General features: G+C 34.5%; 2 protein-coding genes across 2 annotated transcripts; one reads left to right on the top strand and one right to left on the bottom strand.

Moving 5' to 3' along the window:
- The first annotated feature begins 1,545 nt into the window (after positions 1–1,545).
- On the top strand, positions 1,546–3,241 carry LOC104889730 (probable xyloglucan endotransglucosylase/hydrolase protein 16). The gene is made up of 3 exons (XM_010675028.4): positions 1,546–1,901; positions 2,332–2,531; positions 2,625–3,241. Exons 1-3 carry the CDS (start codon positions 1,620–1,622, stop codon positions 3,058–3,060), a joined length of 918 nt encoding a protein of 305 aa, XP_010673330.4. The 5' UTR covers positions 1,546–1,619; the 3' UTR covers positions 3,061–3,241.
- A 326-nt stretch (positions 3,242–3,567) lies between these two features.
- On the bottom strand, positions 3,568–7,814 carry LOC104889729 (hypothetical protein). Its single transcript, XM_010675027.4, has 5 exons — positions 5,894–7,814; positions 5,645–5,747; positions 4,724–5,517; positions 3,958–4,056; positions 3,568–3,871 (listed from the first exon to the last, which is right to left on the bottom strand). Exons 1-5 carry the CDS (start codon positions 6,968–6,970, stop codon positions 3,788–3,790), a joined length of 2,157 nt encoding a protein of 718 aa, XP_010673329.2. The 5' UTR covers positions 6,971–7,814; the 3' UTR covers positions 3,568–3,787.
- Between the last annotated feature and the right edge of the window lie 12,391 nt (positions 7,815–20,205).

Genomic DNA, 20,205 nt, shown 5'->3' with positions numbered 1-20,205 from the left:
CATTAGCAAACAGTGATAATGGTTTAATACTCTAAGACGATTGAAGTAATTAACATGCAACCAAAATCTAATATATATAGGAGAAAGATGATTATGACTAATTGAATTTTCGATGATAGGAACATATCGTAGAATCGTATTAAGATCCTTCCAAGTGAATTTTTTACTAAACGAACTTGCAAAATATTTTGTTTGTCCTAGAATAATACTTTAATCAAAGTGATGCTTGACTAATACTCCCTCCGTCTTTTTTTAGTTGCTACATTTAATTTTACATAATTGTCAAGGAAACATGTAGGGACCACTAAAAAGTATAACAATAAAGCATAAAGTAGTTGTATTTTTGTGTAAGTATATATTTCGTGATGTATCTTTACTTTTGGCTCAAAATTGAAGCTACTTGGAAATATGTAGAATTATTTTAATTTCTGATTGTAAAATGATTTTACGTTCATTCCCAAACCTTTTACCAATTTAGAAAATTAGTTACGAAGTTTCTTGGAGGAGATTGTAGTTGCAATAGGAAGTTAATTAGAATAGAATGACAACGTAACGTGGCATTGACAATTGAGAAGCATCTAGGAAATTCAAGTTAAATGCCAGTCAAGATGCCTTCATGGGACTAAAGCGGCTTTACTTTTTGAGATTAGTTAGTCACTCCTCACCAACATATTTACGAGTTGACATAAGTTATACAATGGCATAATTCAACACAAAATATACTCCCTCCTTCAAAATGTAAGGTATGCACGATGTTCGAAGTCGAACTAGAAGCGAAGCAAATATGGGAAAAATAATGAAGATTTTGTACAATTTCTTTAATAAGGCCCTTCATTTATAGTTCAAAAAAGATAGAAGTATAAGATTCATATTTACAAAAGTTTAAACAATAAAACTTTGATTAATTCCAGGTTCTCATTGTTCCTTCCCTTACACTTTTACTACTAATCCAAATGTTTTCTTTTGCCTAATCTTTAAATAATTAAAAATAGATATATTTTGGAGCTCTTATATTGGACTCTATTCCATGACCGTAATTGCATGGACCAAGAACCACCCCTATGCTAGACCAACTACTTGGTATGATTATATGAAGGGTATGTCTTGTATACAACAGGTGTATATTGAGTACAACTAAATTTGGATAAAAATATACATTAAGAAATTTAGTTATAAACCACTTTTTCATTGTTTAAGCCTTAAACCTACAGCATATAAAGTTTGAGATCTTTAAACTAATTTAAGTTTATTTTACGTAAGTTGGATATTTGCCAGCTTATAATCTCGAGCCCACAGTTGGTGCTTCAGCAATTCAGCGTCAACAATACTGAAACTTTCTCACTTGTAACCATTTTTTTTAAGTTGATAAGATAAATAATCCTACTGAACTGGCACCTCGCACAGGTATAATCAATCAGGTTTGCAGTTCTCACTTGTTACCATGCATATATATGATATGTGATTTACAAATTACAATCATATAGTATATATATATGTACCTGCTGTCTTTCTAAACCACATTTCTCACATAACTACAAACTTAATAATCTTCACATATTATCCACATTTTCTTCTTCTTCTCAATATATTTCTTAAAAATTCTTCTCTATAACAAACACATGGGAATTTTATCACATTGGCAGATTGTTATTGTAGTTTCTATAATGGTAAGCACTACTGTGTCTGTGTATGGTGCAGGCAACTTCAATGATGAGTTTGAACCCACATTTGGTGATAAACGCATTCGGGTATTTGGTCAAAGTGGTAAGCTCCTATCTCTCACCCTAGACAAATATTCCGGATCCGGGTTTCGATCCAAGAAAGAATACTTGTATGGACGTCTTGATATGCAGATGAAACTTGTTCCTGGTAACTCTGCTGGCACTGTCACTACATTTTATGTAAGTTGGTTTCATTTTCTAGTTATTCTAAGTCCATACATAGTAGCAATTTTACCAGCTTTTGGCTATGTTACTCAGACACGGATTGAGTGTCTACTCAGTTACAGGTTCCAAGTGTTCGACTCGGCTATTTTGTAGAAAAAAAAATCAAGTTTTTAGTTTAAAATAAAGTATCCAAGTAAAGTATTGTATCGAACACGACACGATATCCCTTTTTGAGGTAAATGAAGGTGTCGAAGTGTATATGTAAGGATGAAATAGGACTTCTATTTTTACCATTGCAACTTGCAAGTATATTTTTATATGGTAAGGTTACATACAAATTACTTACAGTATCACCCTCTTCATTCACATTAGATTCTGACATGCATACTAAGAGTATTAGTATGTAATTACTCAATATTTTGCTAATTTTGTTATCATTTTGCAGTTGTCTGCTGATCAAAGTACTGGTAGACATGATGAGATTGATTTCGAGTTCTTGGGAAATGTGAGTGGCCACCCTTACACAGTCCATACCAATGTATTCAGCCAAGGGAAAGGCAATAGAGAGCAACAATTCCACCTTTGGTTTGATCCTACCAGAAACTTCCACACTTATTCTATTCTTTGGAGCAGAAAACTCATCATGTAAGTGGCAAAATACCAATTTCTTTTGGGTGCATTAAACCATTTTTACAAAGCATATGTATGAACTTCTTAGAAACTATGAACTATTTGCAGGTTTTTGGTGGATGAAATACCACTAAGGATATTCCGAAACCATGAGAAACATGGAGTTGCATTCCCAAAAAACCAGCCGATGAGGTTACACTCTAGCCTTTGGAATGCTGATGATTGGGCTACACAAGGTGGTTTGGTGAAGACAGATTGGTCCAAGGCTCCCTTCACTGCCTACTATCGGAACTTCCATATCGATGCCTGTGTTGCGGGTAGCAGCTCATCTTCCTGTGCTGCTGAGCCTGAAACTTCCACCAGCTCAGAAGGAAAGGCTAATGGAAGAAATACACGCGCTGCGTGGAGGAGCCATGATCTTGATGCAAATGGTAGGAAGAGACTGAGATGGGCTCATAAGTATTTTAAGATTTATGATTATTGCAATGACTTGAACCGGTTTCCTCAAGGTTATCCTCCAGAGTGCAGGTACAACAGGGTTTAGGAAAATCATTGTTGGACTGTCTAAATCTCCTTGTTAGGAGTATATATCATTGCATAATACTTTAACAAGGAGTTTAAGTGATGGATGTTATTCTTTGTACATGACTATATGTATTTGATTGTTAAGAAACAAATTCATTTCATTTGTATTCTTTTGACTGTTGAAAATAAAACTCCTGTTATGATCAATAGAACTCTCAATCTCTTTCGAATATTCAAGTGTGCAATGTCATTTGATTCATGACAACCTTACCTCGAGGGGTCAAGTAGCTACTGTATTCTTCATTAGAAAATAGAAGGTTATGTTATATCAGCACAGCACAACCAAATGATGCAATGTGGAAAGATGTGCATTATATCAAGATTAGTGCTTCAGTGCAGAATTTATAACTGGTAAGATTGGTTAGCAGAATTCATAATATTGTTTCTCTCCAAGAACAAATATAAAAGATTGGATAGCAAGACAAGTGACAACAGAGTAAATAAACTTTGAGAGGAAATCGTCGAGTAACCAACAAATATGTCCAGCTTTTAGTTATAATATATCATCATGTCTTCACAATAAATAAATTTTCTAAAAGTGAGTCGATACATATAGCTTTAGTATGATTCTCACTTTTGGAGTCAAGAACATTCTCTACTCAAGGGAACACAGAAGTTCTTGCAGACAATCAAACTACCTGTAAAATTATCTAAATTAACATCGACGTTGCATCCTAGACAAGACACTAACGTTTTCTTGACCGGCTAGTTCCTCCCATGATCTTCTTTTGGACAGGACTTGAGAAAGTCACTCGGGGTCGCTGCAAAAGCTGTTGGGAAATGTAATTGTCAGATAATTAAGATATAAGCAATAAAAATGTTAAAGGAATCAAGGACTATGTGACTGAAATTTAACCTTTATTCTACAATGAACTTGGAGATCTTCCTGCATTTGACTCAAGCGATTTCTTGCAATTTCCTCTGCATCTGAAGCTCTTCTGCAAACTTCCTGCACCTGCAGATACACTTTGGCTCATCAAAATTGTTGAAGGACATTGCCATACCTTGTGAGGGCTATAAGAACTGAACTTCTGCCTTACTAATTGAAAATGGTACTGCATTGGTAGATTCTAATGAGAACGCAACAGAATAGAGGATAAAATTCTGTTTGGTTAAGATCAGAGCAACGACAATCACGATTCCTGATCTAATTAATGAGCACAAGAAAATTAATGTCATCTTCTAGTATACTTTTTAGTTAGGAATGTCTACTGGTAAATTTGCCATACTTTCAGAGATTACCCTCAAATTGCTTATAGTGAAGTCAAAATAAGTAAGTATTGGCCAAACCTCCTATCCATGTAGACTAATGATGAGCCAAAATTATCAGATGCTAAAAAATATTATGAATGAATCATAGTTAATTGAAATCTATGACAATGGATTGTCGCTAATAACATGCTTCTAAGCCTCTTTCAATAGCCCATAGTACACCACACAATGTAACAAATATAGGTCATGAACCCATGGCTATAAATGCAACCACGGTTGTATATATACTGACATACATAAGCAGCAGAAAAATTCCTCATCATATATTCATCTAAAAAGAACATATTAAGATATCTCAAAGATATATAGCAAGGTGGTAACAAATCAGAAACCAAGGCAACATTTGTTACCTGATCAACAGGGACAATAGCTTTATCATTCGCTTCACTAACAGATTTTTCCAACGTACAGCGCAGGCTTGACAGCTCCTTCATCAAGTCCATGGCAAGTTCTTCAGCATCCAACAACTGATTCCTAGAAAACTCAAATGCCTTTTCTGCATTGAGCCGAAATGAAGCGCAGCTCAAGCAGTTGCAAATCCCCCGACATCCACGAGGATTTTTCATTAGGATGCCTTTGCCTAAAGCAAAACCAGGTTCACATTTGAGTTCTTTTTTTTCTGGGCTGCATTCTCTTTCAACAAATACAGGCAATTGAGATGGAGTACATAAATTGGCATCTTCCCTTGAAGGTTCAGGACTTTTCTTGGGGCTGTGCAAAATGGCTGCAAGATCAGATTCAACAATTGGGCTAATATCTCCCGACTTCCCTGTATTATCTAATGAAGCCTGAGTATCAGGTGATGCTCCTCCATTCTTAGTAATAACATCATCTGATACAAGGGTTCCAATTTGGGTTTCATCAGAGACCGAGTGTTCTTGGGTTTTTTCTGGATGACAATGAATTGGGGTACATGGAGCAGCTTGCTCAGGACTAGAATCATTAGTCGCAGCACAGTCTACTGTAAGCTTTTCCTCTTCTTCACTAAAAGTGCTCACTCCAAGTGGTTTGCAAGAAACTTCAGTTGCAGGGGGATTTTCATCCAACTTAGGGATGTCAATGACAGTTTCCTTAGAGGAAAAAACTAGAGGCTTTTCTTCAACATCAGTCTCAATTTTAATGATTGAATTGATTTTTGGTGCACCTATAATATGACATTAGTTTAGAAAGCTATTCAAGAATTAAAATGACTCATAGTTTGAAATAAACCAAGAATAACACACACTATCCATAAATAAGCAGAAAACAAGAAAATAAAATCTAGGGATTACTTGGTGTATCCTTTGCTAAGTCCATCAGGAAAGGGAGCATTCTCCTATAGCTGAACGAATTCGGGGCCTTGAATACCTTCAACCTCGAGCACGGATTTAAACCCTAATGCATTTAGTAATTTAGTATGGATACAAAGATAACCAATTAAATATAATTGTTCTCAACTAAGAAACTAAACTTCATCACAATATCAAACAAAAAAATATCATCAATATCTAAAGGCTTTATAGAGAATAGAATAGTATTACCAAATTTCTCTTAGAATTAGAAAAATTCTTCTTTCCCTCAGCACTTCCACCTTTACTAGGACTAATTTTCTTCGGCGGCGACCACGAATCAGCATTTGTATTGTGAAGGACACTCTGCTCATCACTCTGCCTTACCAAAACTACTGCCTTTGGAGGTGTTGTCTGCACATTTTCCTCACAATCTTCACCATTACCACCCTTCACATCTTTACTACTCAAATTAGGGCTCATATCATTAGTAACCTGGCCTCCGCAATCATCCTTAGCATCAAAACCTTCAATTAACAAATCCGGGTTTTCACCATTCAAACACACACCCTTCAAATCAACCCTAGAATCAACATATTTCTCCATCACTGACAAATTAGGGTTTCCAGCATTCAAACACACATCCTTTATATCAACTCTAGAATCAATACAATTATCCAACAATGACAAATTAGGGTTTTCACCTATCAAATCAACCCTAGAATCAACACATTTATCCAACATTGACAAATTAGGGTTTCCACCATTCAAACACACACCATTCAAATCAACCCTAGAATCAACGCATTCCTCCAACACTGATAAATTAGGGTTTCCACCATTAAAACCCTCCCCCTTAACTTCAATCCCCAACAAACTAGGGTTTTCACCAATTACGCCATTTCCATCAGATTTACAATCAACCTCATCCAATTCGCTAACAATCAACTCAGAATCAAAATTAGGGTTTACATTCTTACCAACTTTATCATCCAATTCAGAAGGCATTGAGAAAACGCGGCGAGCTCGAAGATCCTTAATTGAAACATTGTAAATCTCATCATCTTCATCAATAACAACAGAATCACCATTACGATGATTATTACAATCAGACAATCTTTGAAATGTGGGTAAACTAGGGTTTGTAAGCGACGACGGAAACGAGCGACTTTTGCGAGATTTTCCAGATCTATTATGGTGGAAGAAAAACTTCTGGGATTTATGACGAGTTAAAATCCCAGAAAATGGGGTTGAATTTGTTGAAGTTGATGATGATGTAGTTGTAGTAGGTTGCTTTCGTTTTCTGGATTTTGTAAGTTGTACTTCCATGGCTTCCTCAAGGTGCAGTTTTCTAGAGAGAGAAAGTGTGATGACTGATGAGAGAGAAATTAATGGCGGCAAAAAATGGTGTTAATGGAGATTAATTTATAATGCGTGGGAATAAAATGGCGGGAATTTGTTTGGCGGGGAATAAGGTTGTGGGTTTGACTTTGAACTTTGGCCCATTTACATGGTCGTTGTTAGGGTTTTTTTTGTGTGGTGGATGTGAAGTTGGGTGTTTGAAGGAATGTAAACTTGGGCCAATGTTCTTGTTGTATTGGTGTTAAAATTTGTTATCAAATAATCATCCATGTTGGTTCATTGATTTTCTTTTTGGAGAAGGGGAAGGGGAATGGGGTGGTTCACGTTGTAATAAGGGGTGCTTATTGGTCGAGCCGAGTTCAAATTCTGGTTAGCTCGATTCGTGTTCATTTTAGGTTTATATGAATTCAAGCCGAGTTCGAAATTCGACAAACCGTTATAGAGTTGTGGTTGAACCGTTATCGAGTTGTGATCGAACAAGCTTGACATATTAATATCTTTAGTTTACTCGTCTTCTTTATATATATTTTTTTTTTTGAATATTTTTGTATTTTGAGTTTTTTTATTTTATTAGGAAAGATAATTGGTTCGAAGACCAACCATTGTTGGGCTATTAGTCTGTAGGGCACCAGCTGAGAGGCTGAGTACAAGGCTAAACAGCCAAAATTAAATGCACCAACATATTGTTGGGATGAGGATTTGGACCCGGTGCAATGCCCTATAATTCGGGGTGGTACTCCACTACGGTACCACCTCTCCCTCTTTGTATTTTGAGTTTATTCTTAAACAATAAAATTATTAACTTATTATATATAGAATAAACTTATTTATGTATACATACATAATACATTATTTCTATGTATAAAAACGTAATCGAGCCAAGTTCACGAGTTTTTTGAGCCAAGCATGTCATAACTAGGCTCGTTAAGGTCTCAAAGCGAACTTTGACACAGACGAGCTCAAACGGTTCACAAAGAGGTTAGGCTTATTATTGTATTTGCATTGTCAACTAAAATAGTGGTTTCTTTTACGGCTTTGTTGTCTTTAACTTATTTTTGCCGAAATCAACTTATATTTGTGGAACTAAACTTATGTAAACTGAGACTTATATTAATAATTTGAGGAGAATATAGCCTAAAAATAAAATGGTGTGAGCTACTTTAGTCCTTGAATGATATAACGGAGTTGGAAACCAAATGCAAATGGAGAAACTTTTTTTAGTACTTTCCATGAAAATCGTAAACCAATATTGCTCCCAAAAGCCATTTTAAGGAGTCGAATTAAGCTACATCATTCATTCATTCTGGCCTTTTTATCAAAAATATTTTTAAAATTAAACATTTTAAACAAGAAAATCAAGGTCAATCTCATCTTTTAGCCCGAAGAGAGAAGACTATTTTTTCAGAAAAGATAACTGACCTGAAAATCAACCCTCAATAAGTTACTACCGTGCTGGGAATACTAGTTTAGAGGCCGGGTCAAAGAAAACTATCTTATTAGCAAAAATAGCCTTAAGAAATAAAAAAGAGTATTACCACATAATTAACATAGGATTATAGGAAGCATAAAATGAGAAAAGTATTTATGGTTCTTCTATGGTCCAAAAATAACCCAAAGGCCTATGTTTTAGAGGACCCAACAAAAGCTTAAAAAAAGCTCATTCTAAAACAACGATCACTTATCAATAGCTTATTAAAACTGATTAATAGTAAACATGAATATATAATATTAATTGAAATAACACATGTGAATATATACTAATAAAAAAAATAAAAATTATTTCGTATAAGATTTGATCCCGTAATTTCAAACTCAATATTAAAGTACTAAACACTAAATCAAGTCTTATTTAATGTTGTTATTTTAAAGTAAAATATTAATAAGTGAAAAATGTCACTATATGGGAGTATCCCGGCTTATAAACTAGTTATTCATATGAAAGCAAAGCTTCCAAAAAATGAAATTCGTCATCGAATTCTAAATTCTAACCAGAAAAATCTTTATTGACCTAGTGGGTATTCTACCAACTTGAAATTGACATGAATATCCAGTTAAATTCGATCCAACTCATCAATTTTTTTAAATTCTCTATTTTTAATGGGTTAATTACTCACACGGTTGATGTATCAGTTGATAAAACATAAAAGGTGTTGAGACATATAAATTGAGTGTTTTTATTGAGCAAGAGGTTAAAGTTTCAAGTTTTAATGGCTTTGACACCTCAACCCTGATAAAATTTGAGGGACGCACGCGAAAGTTTTGATGAACCCTTCCTAATATAACAAAATCACATTTTTATTGATTACATTTATAAGAATTGTACAACTATATTTGTGAAAGCTTTTTGGATTAACTCACCTTTAATTTTAACGCATACACATACAACATATTTATATTTTATGTATCTTAGATTCTAGACTTCTCTACACTTGTCAATATATATGATTTTCATAAGATATTTCTAAATACATCATCACTTGATTTTTCTAGACTACACATACTATATTTTCATTAAACATCTAATTTTTTTTAAATTAACCTCTAATACTTCCTCTGTTATGTTTTAAATGAAACATTGGATGAAATGAGACTATTCAATGATTAATTTTGACTCCAATTTATCGATATTATATAAAGAAAAATATACTCAAATGGATCTTGTTAGATCCATCTCGATTCATACTATCAAATTATCAGTTTTGTATATTTTTTTACGTATACACAACTATAAATAATAATGACTAAAAAACACGTTAGGTTACATGAAAAAAACAAATGTTTCATTTAAAAGAGAACGGATGGAGTATATGTTTCATTATCTTGGTTTAAGATCGATCGCTTAAAAACCCTAGCCTCCCCTCTCCTTTTCTCTCTCTAAAACCCTAGCCTCCCTTACCCCTTCTTCATCAATTAGGGGGTTGCCATGGATGTTTTCATCCATGGTAAGCCCCTTTTTCCCTTTTATTTTCAGTTTTTAGTTCATTTTCTTGTTTTGTTCAATAAATTAGTATCTCTTTATGAGATTTTCTCAAACCCTTTTATGGGGTTTTTAGTTTCTGTTTTGGAAATCTCCTTCTCCCCTATGGGAGTTGTGAGTATGGTTCTTTTGTTTTTAGGTATGAGAAATTATTCTCATTGGTTGAAGTTCGAGATTCAACCTGAAGAATTAGGGTTTCACAACTTCTGTATAATTATGGAAGACTATTGGAGTACGTTCATCCCAAAATTTCCGCATCTGCAGATCGTATGCCGAACCAGAGCGAACTCACAGATTGCATTGCTTCAGATGAAGATTTTTATTAAGGCAAAATTAAGTCAAATCTGCGATGTTTACATTTTTAGGGTGATATGTATTTCTATTAGAATTTTATGTTTTTCAGAAATGACTTGTAAGTACCATTTGGTGAAATATTAATGAAATCCCTTTTCTTTCTTTAAAAAAAAAAAGATCGATCGCTTAAAGTTCAAGGGACTAGATAGTAGAGACTTAGAGAGTAAAAGTAGATATTATTACGTACGTCACGGCGTCACGCACTATACACTAAACCTTGAATACGTGAGCAATGATGGACAATCACATAACAATTATTTGAAAAATAAGCTGTCAAAAAATTAAGAAAAAAAAATCTTTGAGAAGATTTAGAGCCCACTGCCCGACCACGTACTTATAGTTTTTTGTATTGCTCACTCGGTTTATCGTAGTTTTGCTCGATTACATTTGAACCCGACCCGGTTTGTACACTTGACTATGGTGGGTGAGTCTCCCATCAGTTTTTGCATACGATAATGAGGCTCAAACTCGAGACATTCCTTAAGCGACATCAAACTGCTTACCATTTGAATCAACTTTTGTAGGTATATACTGATAATTATTGAAATATACAGTTACTACTACTTACTAGTTTAGTTACTACTTACTACGTATGCTGGTGAAGTCACGGGTAATTTGTTTCTCTTATACAAGTCGCACTGCTATCTTCTAACTGCAGCTGGCAGTGGGCACCCCCCTAACCCTAAGAAGACAAGAAGTGCAGTATTATGATATTATCTTTTTTTTTTTGACATCAGATAAACTTGCATTAATAAAATTGAATTACAACCTAGAAAACATACTAACCAAACATAAGAAAATCATCTTGAACAGGATTAGGTACTAAAACAGGATTAGTTACTAAAACAGGGGGGGAAGGGGCATAACATTTCTTCCGACAAGGATAGCAGACGTCCTCAGTAAAGCAGGATGGACTTCGCTTGAGTCCAATGCGCACCCTGCAAAACAAAGGGTTAGAAAAAGAGGTACTTCGACGCTTACCGTAGTATGTTGGCTTTTGATACTGGAGTGCACACGAGAGGAAATTTTCATCTTGCTGGTAGACTGATTGTTGACCCGTGAAGTAGACTTTGCCGGCGAACAAAAGGAGGTACTTGGAGGTACTAACAAAGAGACACAAGACGACTTTTCGGAATCCATACTGGTAGCCGCAACATCGGGGCCGAAATTTGGAGTTTGTTTACACTGCTCGTACCCTTCCACAGGGGAGTGTCTCATCTCCATGGGTGTATGGTAAGCTATAGTCGTGCTGCAATCCATCTTCTGTGATGGATTTATAGTTCGGATGCTGATGATTTGATTTTGGGAAGAGCAATGGTAATGCAAGGTTCTAGTACTTCATTTTCTTCGTTTAAATTGGATCCCCAATCCCCCACCTTAGCTAGCCTTTCCAAGCTATTATTAGCTGCATGCTTATTAAATTTTGCATGGGTCGGGTCGGGTTCGGATGTCCGATGGTGCTGTGTTGTGCTGTTTATTTCTTATGGTCAACATTTTCAAATTTGTTCCTTGTCCAGCATGAGTATTACGAGCTGACCCACATGTCGATCTGTTCATATTTAATCAAAAAGGTAAAACGTCAAACTTTTAAGAGGGTTTGTCAGGCACGACACATGAGTTAGGACTACGTTTGAGTCCCTTTTTTATACATGTCACACGTTTTTCTTTGCCTAATCCATATATGACTCAATTTGATACAAGTCTTGTTGGCTCAACACGACCCAACTCATTTCAAACTCTAGTTGCATGCATTAACTATTGAGAGTAGATTATAAAATCTTACATCCGATGCTTTGATATAACTTAATAGTGAATAAACTATATATATATACACGTCTTTTAAGTTAATAGTCCTTGTTTGAAATAAAAAGATAGTGGATAGCTAATTAATTACATTGATTTAGTTTGATTTGCTGATAATATTAGTTGGTTTGACTTATAAATAACATTAGTTATTTAATTTATTTAGATGTATTTGGTTGTCAAACTAATAGCTAGTAGTTATTTTTTCATTTTAACTAGTAAAATAACAAATAAGCAAGGGCATTGCTATATTTATTAGTGAACCCTTCTCACTTTAATAAAGATAACTATTATTTCTTATTCTATAATGTATTTCCCAAGGAATTAGCAAGAAAAAAAACCAATGAGAGTTACATATACTTAATAACATTATTTTTGTTGGTTTCAAACCCAATATTATTTAATATATTAATTAAATTCTAGGTCTTAATTATGCACATCAGATTATGAGTGGCCATGAATAAGTCATAACTTTGACCATTAATATCTTTAGTTATCTATTAGTAAAAATTATAAAAAGTTGATAATATAGAAAATGAGATAAATCTTAAAACATCATATGTATTACCATTTGTTTTTATATGTGATAGGTTGTCGTACACCCGTCAAAGATAATTCCTGCAAAACCTTCTAACAATGTAGTAGGGTAAGTAGGGTCGAATCCACAGAGAGATGGTCGTTTTAATCTAGTTTTTAAGGTATAGAGAAACTAAACAAGATCAAGAATTTGAATTAAAGTTCTAAACTAATCAAACTACGAGAATCAAACTAAAAAGGATCTAGGGTAATGGTTCACCATGTTTATACTTATAAACTATCAAAATATCATCAATAGTTCAATTAATCAGATATCTAGGGCACAGGTTAATCCTTGGTCAGGCATTAATGCTCTCAAATCTATGCTCAGTATCTATCGGTCGCTCAACATAATCAGATTTGCTAATTGTAGGTAAGCCTCTAAAGAGTACTATCTCTCGATCTATGACTCGATATTAGCAATATTTAATCAGACAATTGATCAGATTGCAAGATAATATAAAACACTAATCAATTAGAAATAAATGACTAATAAAACCATCAATAAACACCATCAAAATTATACATATAAACATGGATTCCCAAACCCTAGATATAAAATTACTCAATCATGAATAAAGAATAAAAACTACATCTAGAAAGAGAAAGGAAAACATAATTAAAGGAAATCAATGAAGAGAGAGAATGAAATAATAAAACTAATGAATTCAAGAATGAAAATGAAAAACTAGGTTTAACTAAAGAGAGAAAAAGAGAGAGAAAACTAAAACTAAACCTAAAACTAAAAATAACGTAAAGGGGAGGAGAGAGAAAAAGAATGAAAACCTATCTAAATAATATTTTAACCTAATATGACTAGGAAAGTAATTTACAAGATAAGGAAAGTCTTAATAAATCATTAATGGCGGATTAGTGATCCGCGCGTACGCGTGGCAGATTCCAGCAGAAACAGTGCAATCTTCCGAAAGGCATAACTCCTTGACTAAAAGTCTCCTCGGGCGTGCCACCTATCGTTGGAAAGCTCTTCAAGTCTAGTTTCCAAATATGTGGAATTACTCTTTAAGAAGCACATCAAAAGTTATGATCAGAAGAGTAGACATGACTCCTTTTTCACATTTCTTCTAATGATTTTCCGCTTCTTTTTTGCTCAAACTCGTACTATGACATATCCATACGATCCTTATTCATTGTAGCTTCTTTCCAAGTGCTCCTAATCCTCAAGTTAGCTAATCATACTCCAAATACGTTTCAATGCCTGAAATTCATCAAAAACAAGAAAACATACCGAATAGGATAGAAAATAACTTAAGAATATAATGCAATAATGAACCTAAATATGAAACTAAATGCTCTAAAATGCAACCTAAATGCACCTAAAAACTATATATAAATATGACTTATCAAACTCCCCCAAGCTAAACCATTGCTTGTCCTCAAGCAATAAGACATAGACATCGGAAAAGTTAGACAACCTACAATATAGGACTACAACAGGGCTAAACACTCAATTGAAATCACAAGAGATATAATCACTACATAAACCAAGCATCGAAACAATCTCGAACAAAGCCGCATAGCATATCATGTATCGCAATCGACTCTCCAATCATACCACAAACCATCTCTCCAAACTGGATTTAACCAAACATGACAGACCTCACTATAGTTATGTGCACTCAAATCTCTCATGTGTTTAAGGGTAAATAATGACTCTCAACCTAAATCAGTCGACTCAGATGAAGCAAATACTCTTTAACTTTGACTTTTTGACTCACTTAATACTCAACAATACAATACATAATGATCAAGAGGACTTTTAAGGGTTGTAATGGGGCTGAGGTTAAAGGTATGGAAATAATTTGGGAATTGTGGTGGAAAAACCAAGAAGGGGGAGCATCATATAACTGAAAACATGACCATAAAAGTCATAACAACTCCCTACAACAACCAACAATCTCCAAATATAATCAACAATCTTTTTCACTCAAGAAATTCAATCATAACCCTTTTTATTTCACTTTATTCACAACTCTTTTTTTCACTTCTTTTTCATTTCATTTTTCCTTTTTTTTTGTTCCTTTTTTTCAAACTTTCATTTCAATTTCAAGCTCACTAAACATATTTTCATCCTTCTAACCACAAATAGAGCACTTCAATTCAATACAAACAAACCAAAACTAATATTCGCTCCCCCAAGCTAGGCTTGGGACAAGAATCAAATGAGGCAATGGCTTGTAATGTAGGTATTAATCAAACAAAGTCAGAAAAAGCTCAGCGGGGCTGAAGGAAGGATAATATGAAAACAAGAATAACTCTGGAGCTAAGATCATCAAATGAAACGCCTCAATCATATCAAAATGTATGCACTATCAAATATCAAGGAGTACCAAGTCAAAGTCAAGATCAATGCAACAACGAGGAACTAATCACACATGAAAGAACAGAACTGACACAGATACGTCAGTTTATAGGCACAAAAGCTCACTTAGGTTAAGGTGTCTGCATAGTAATGTTAAATCGAGCCAGAGAGAGATCAATCAATCTTACCACAAACAATCATTGCGAAACAATCGTGCTATGAAGTATCATGAACAAGATGAGTGACACTTAACAAATGTAGTAAAATATCAACAAGGTTCTCAAAAAGTCTTAGCAGTAGTCCCATAGATGCAACTAAAATGAGATGAAATCTAATATGAGATGAAATATGCTAATGCAACTAAGAAAGCAGTACAATTTTTTTGGTTACACGTAAACTCCCACTCCTAATAAGCAGTACAAACCGTGCAACATCCTACGAAAGCAATGAAATCTACACTAAGAAAGAATAAAGATAGAATATTCCTCCCCCAAGCTAGAATTTGCAGTGTCCTCACTGCAAAACCAGTTCAGAGAAAGAACAAACAACCCATCATCACCAACACCAAACGCCACCAAAAGCCACAAACCACAAAAACCACACACAATCCCGACAATCCTAACAATAATTCAATCAATGTGTAAGATTCTCAACAAGATGGCATCAAAACAAAAATCCAAGAAAAAATTCGATGAACATGAACAACAATATAAGGGAAAAGATGCTTACTACCAATGAATTGGGAGAAGATCAAAATACTCAAAAATCATGTATAATGTTCACAAAGAAACTTGAGAATTTGATGCCTGTTTGAGAGATAATAGAAGAACCATAATTAAAAAATTAAAAGTCCATTGAAAAAAGTAAGAACAAAATATATTAAAAAAAAAGGAAAAAGAAATAGAAAAGGAAAAGAAAATCAGAAAAATAAAAAATAACAGGAAAAGAGAAAGAAGAAAGAAACGAAAGAAAAGAAAGGGAGAGGTGCGACTGTGGTTTGATAGTGGTGCGGAGCAGCGGCAAGAAGCCGTAAGAGGCGAAGCTGATTGATGGTGATGTAGCGTAGGTGTGGTGGATAGAATGGGGGTGATGATGGCGGTGTAGTGGGCGGTGACGGTTCGGTGGGTCGCGACTGGCGCGGTACTGGGCAGAGGGCAAGAGCCGGCGATGTGGGAGAGCGCTGGGTTGCTGCACAGACCAGGAGGTTGTCGCAAAGAGATCGTGGGGTGCCGGCGAGGAAAACCGGTGGTCGGTGCTCTGTGATGAGAGGGGGAAGAAAGCGTGAAGCAGAGTAGCATGAGGACGAAGGAAACAAACAGGGGAAAGGGGATTTTGCTGGGTTTCCGTTGTTTTTCTGAAAGTTCACCTCGCCCGGTCAAGCACAAAAACCCGCCCGGTCAGGCGACTTCGCCCGGTTGACCGGGCAAGCAATACCTGGCCAATTTTTTTGTAAAAATCTTCGGCCTCATAAATTGCTTGCGCGCCCGGATAGGGCAAAATCCGCCCGGTGGGGGAAAATCTGCCCGGTCTGACAAGTCTCTTCTTTTTTTTTTTTTTTTTTTTTTTTTAAACCCGTTCTACCTACAACAAATACACAAAACACACCATAATCAGTAAAATCACTCAAAAAAAATGATGAAACAAAGATAAAAATCAAAATAAAAAATAAAGAAAATAAGAGACAAAATAAGTTAAAACTCGGGTTGCCTCCCGAGAAGCGCTAATTTCAAGTCTTGCATGACCGTTGAAGATTAGTAGATCACTCATAATAATTCAATGCTCTAAGAAGCTTATCATATGCTCCTGCAGACATCTCAGAGCATATTATATAAGAGTGAAAGGAAAAATGAAAAAAATTAATACTAAAGAATTATTAAAACTACAAAAAGAAAAATCAAAGGAAAAATTATATTTACAAGAAGGAGAAAAAGAAAAATCGTTAGTCTTTTTACATGACTCAAAAGAAGATAAAGAAACTAAATGTACATTATTTACGTTATCACGCGAGTCATTCAAAGGGGGAGAAAGAAGGAACGATGGAGGATATAATATGGGAGAAGAAGGAATAAGGCCAAATGGTTGTGAAAAGGGAACATGAGACTCAAAAACAGTATACGGTGTCGATAAAGACTCATAAATCACCTCACTCTCAACTTGACTTTCCTCCGAAGAGGAAATTTCAACCATGATTTCTTCCTCCTGCAAAACATCCATCACATTAGCACTTCTCTCAATCTTATCATCATCCAAATAGCTCTCATTAAAAATCCACCCCTCAGTATCATCATAAATAAATGGGTTGGGGTTAGAATCTTGAGCAGATTGACATTCAAATTGGAAAGAAGGGTCAAAACCATCTACTGATGGTGGTGTCATGTAAGTTTGGGGTAAAAGAGCAGATGAAGACATCTCCCACTCATAAGTATCCCTAGCCAACCACACAATTAAATCCCAACAATAATCAGGTGATTGGAATAGAAATCCTCATTACACATAGATTCTACCACCATCCTAGTTTCTTCATTTAACCCCTCATAAATCACTAGGCACATATCCCACAGTTCAATTCCATGATTAGGACCAATAAAATCACCAAGCCTATGATAATACTTCCAAAACACTTCATTCTCATACTGAGGAAAAGAAAAAATTGCTCTAGAATTACTAGTATGCACATGGGTTCACATAACATATGAGGTAATTCAGGGGAACTCATGTAAAAATTGAGAGGATTTTGATATGATGCATCAAAACTGTAAACATGAGAATTCCAAGAATTATTACTATGTTGCCTAGCAAAATAATTATCCCCATCATCAAAATAGCATGACTCCATGATACAAAAAAAAAAAAAAAAAAAAAATATTCACAAAAAGGAAAAAAAAAATAATATACAATTTAGTTTCACCAACAATAAAGACTAAATAAAACAATACCGTCTCCCCGGCAACGGCGCCAAAATTTGATAGGTTGTCGTACACCCGTCAAAAATAATTCCTGCAAAACCTTCTAACAATGTAGTAGGGTAAGTAGGGTCGAATCCACAGAGAGATGGTCGTTTTAATCTAGTTTAAGTATAGAGAAACTAAACAAGATCAAGAATATTGAATTAAAGTTCTAAACTAATCAAACTACGAAAATCAAACTAAAAAAGATCTAGGGTAATGGTTCACCATGTTTATACTTATAAACTATCAAAATATCATCAATAGTTCATTAATCAGATATCTAGAGCACAGGTTAATCCTTGGTCAGGCATTAACGCTCTCAAATCAACATATGCTAGTACGGTCGCTCAACATAATCAGATTTGCTAATTGTAGGTAAGCCTCTAAAGAGTACTATCTCTCGATCTATGACTCGATATTAGCAATATTTAATCAAACAATTGATCAGATTGCAAGATTAATAATATAAACACTAATCAATTAGAAATAACAATGACTAATAAACCATCAATAAACATCCATCAAGAATTATAACATATAAACATGGATTCCCAAACCCTAGATATAAAAATTACTCAATCATGAAATAAAGAATAAAAACTACATCTAGAAAGAGAAAGGAAAACATAATTAAAGGAAATCAATGAAAGAGAGAGAATGAAATAATAAAACTAATGAATTCAAGATGAACATGAAAAACTAGGGTTTAAACTAAAGAGAGGGGAGAAAAAGAGAGAGAAAACTAAACTAAACCCTAAAACTAAAAATAACGTGAAAGGGGAGGAGAGAGAAAAAGAATGAAAACCTATCTAAATAATATCTTTTAACCTAATATGACTAGGAAAATAATTTACAAGATAAGGAAAGTCTTAATTAAATCATTAATGGGCGGATTAGTCATTCGCGCGTACGCGTGGCAGATTCCAGCAGAAACAGTGCAATCTTCCGAAAGGCATAACTCCTTGAATAAAAGTCTCCTCGGGACGTGCCACCTATCGTTGGAAAGCTCTTCAAATCTAGTTTCCAAATATGATGGAATTACTTTATTTTAAGAAGCACATCAAAAGTTATGATCAGAAGAGTAGACATGACTCCTTTTTCACATTTCTTCTAATGATTTTCCGCTTCTTTTTTGCTCAAACTCGTACTATGACATATCCATACGATCCTTATTCTTTTTTTTTTTTTTTTTTTGTTGCCCACCCTTCACCGGAGCTTTGCTCCGACTACATCCGAGTCCGACCCGGGTCGCACACCTGGCTTTGGTGGGTGAGTCTCCCAACAAGAGTTTCTGCATACGGTGAGGCTCGAACTCGAGACCTCCCTTAAGCGACATCAAGCTGCTTACCACTTGAGCCAACTCTTGTTGGTATACGATCCTTATTCATTGTAGCTTCTTTCCAAGTGCTCCTAATCCTCAAGTTTAGCTAATCATACTCCAAATACGTTATCAATGCCTGAAATTCATCAAAAACAAGAAAAACATACCGAATAGGAATAGAAAATCATAACTTAAGAATATAATGCAATAATGAACCTAAATATGAAACTAAATGCTCTAAAATGCAACCTAAATGCACCTAAAAACTATATATAAATATGACTTATCAATATGTTAGTTAAAAAATATGGTCAAAATATGACATGCAAATAATGTAAAAGTTAAAACGTGCCGGACTTAATATGAAACGGATAAAATTTATTATTATTATTATTATTTATTGAATAAAATTTTATAAAAACATGATTTTCTTTAATTGTGTAATTTATTATTATCAATCAAATTCATGTAAGACAGGACAAAAAAAAGCAACCTACTTAAACGCAAAATTCAAATGATAGGATAGGTTTAAAGAAAAAGGTATGTTCATCCACTGATTAACAATTTAACATCCCACATGTTCATATATCACATCAACTTGTTAATTATGGGAGGTTCTATAGATTAATTCCATGATCCCTGTTCTACCTAGCTCCTTGACATCTCTTTCAATCTGATCAATCTTCTAACTACCATCATTATTATTCATTACCATATTCAAATCTCAAAGATTACAAGTATCAACACTTATATAGTCCAAACAAACAGCTTTCAGTCATAAACTCGTTTAATCTTAGTGAACTCTTAGGCGGCGTTTGGTTTAAAGAGAGGAATGGAAAGGGAATGTATTCAAATAGTAAAGGGGAGGAACATTAACAATAATGGTTACTACTATTATATTAT

The sequence above is a fragment of the Beta vulgaris genome, chromosome 3 (assembly GCF_026745355.1).
Source record: "Beta vulgaris subsp. vulgaris cultivar EL10 chromosome 3, EL10.2, whole genome shotgun sequence".
Lineage (NCBI taxonomy): Eukaryota > Viridiplantae > Streptophyta > Magnoliopsida > Caryophyllales > Amaranthaceae > Beta > Beta vulgaris.
Note: the sequence above shows the minus strand (reverse complement) of the source record. Positions and strands in the feature narration are given on the sequence as shown.

Excerpts from the sequence above, each read along its gene's own strand:
- LOC104889729 (XM_010675027.4), bottom strand. The coding sequence starts at position 6,970 with ATGGAAGTACAACTTACAAAATCCAGAAAACGAAAGCAACCTACTACA. Across the intron at positions 5,748-5,893 it reads CTAATTCTAAGAGAAATTTG|GGTTTAAATCCGTGCTCGAG; the intron begins GTAATACTATTC and ends TAAATGCATTAG. Across the intron at positions 4,057-4,723 it reads CTATTGTCCCTGTTGATCAG|GTGCAGGAAGTTTGCAGAAG; the intron begins GTAACAAATGTT and ends GTGTATCTGCAG.
- LOC104889730 (XM_010675028.4), top strand. The coding sequence starts at position 1,620 with ATGGGAATTTTATCACATTGGCAGATTGTTATTGTAGTTTCTATAATG. Across the intron at positions 1,902-2,331 it reads GCACTGTCACTACATTTTAT|TTGTCTGCTGATCAAAGTAC; the intron begins GTAAGTTGGTTT and ends ATCATTTTGCAG. Across the intron at positions 2,532-2,624 it reads TGGAGCAGAAAACTCATCAT|GTTTTTGGTGGATGAAATAC; the intron begins GTAAGTGGCAAA and ends AACTATTTGCAG.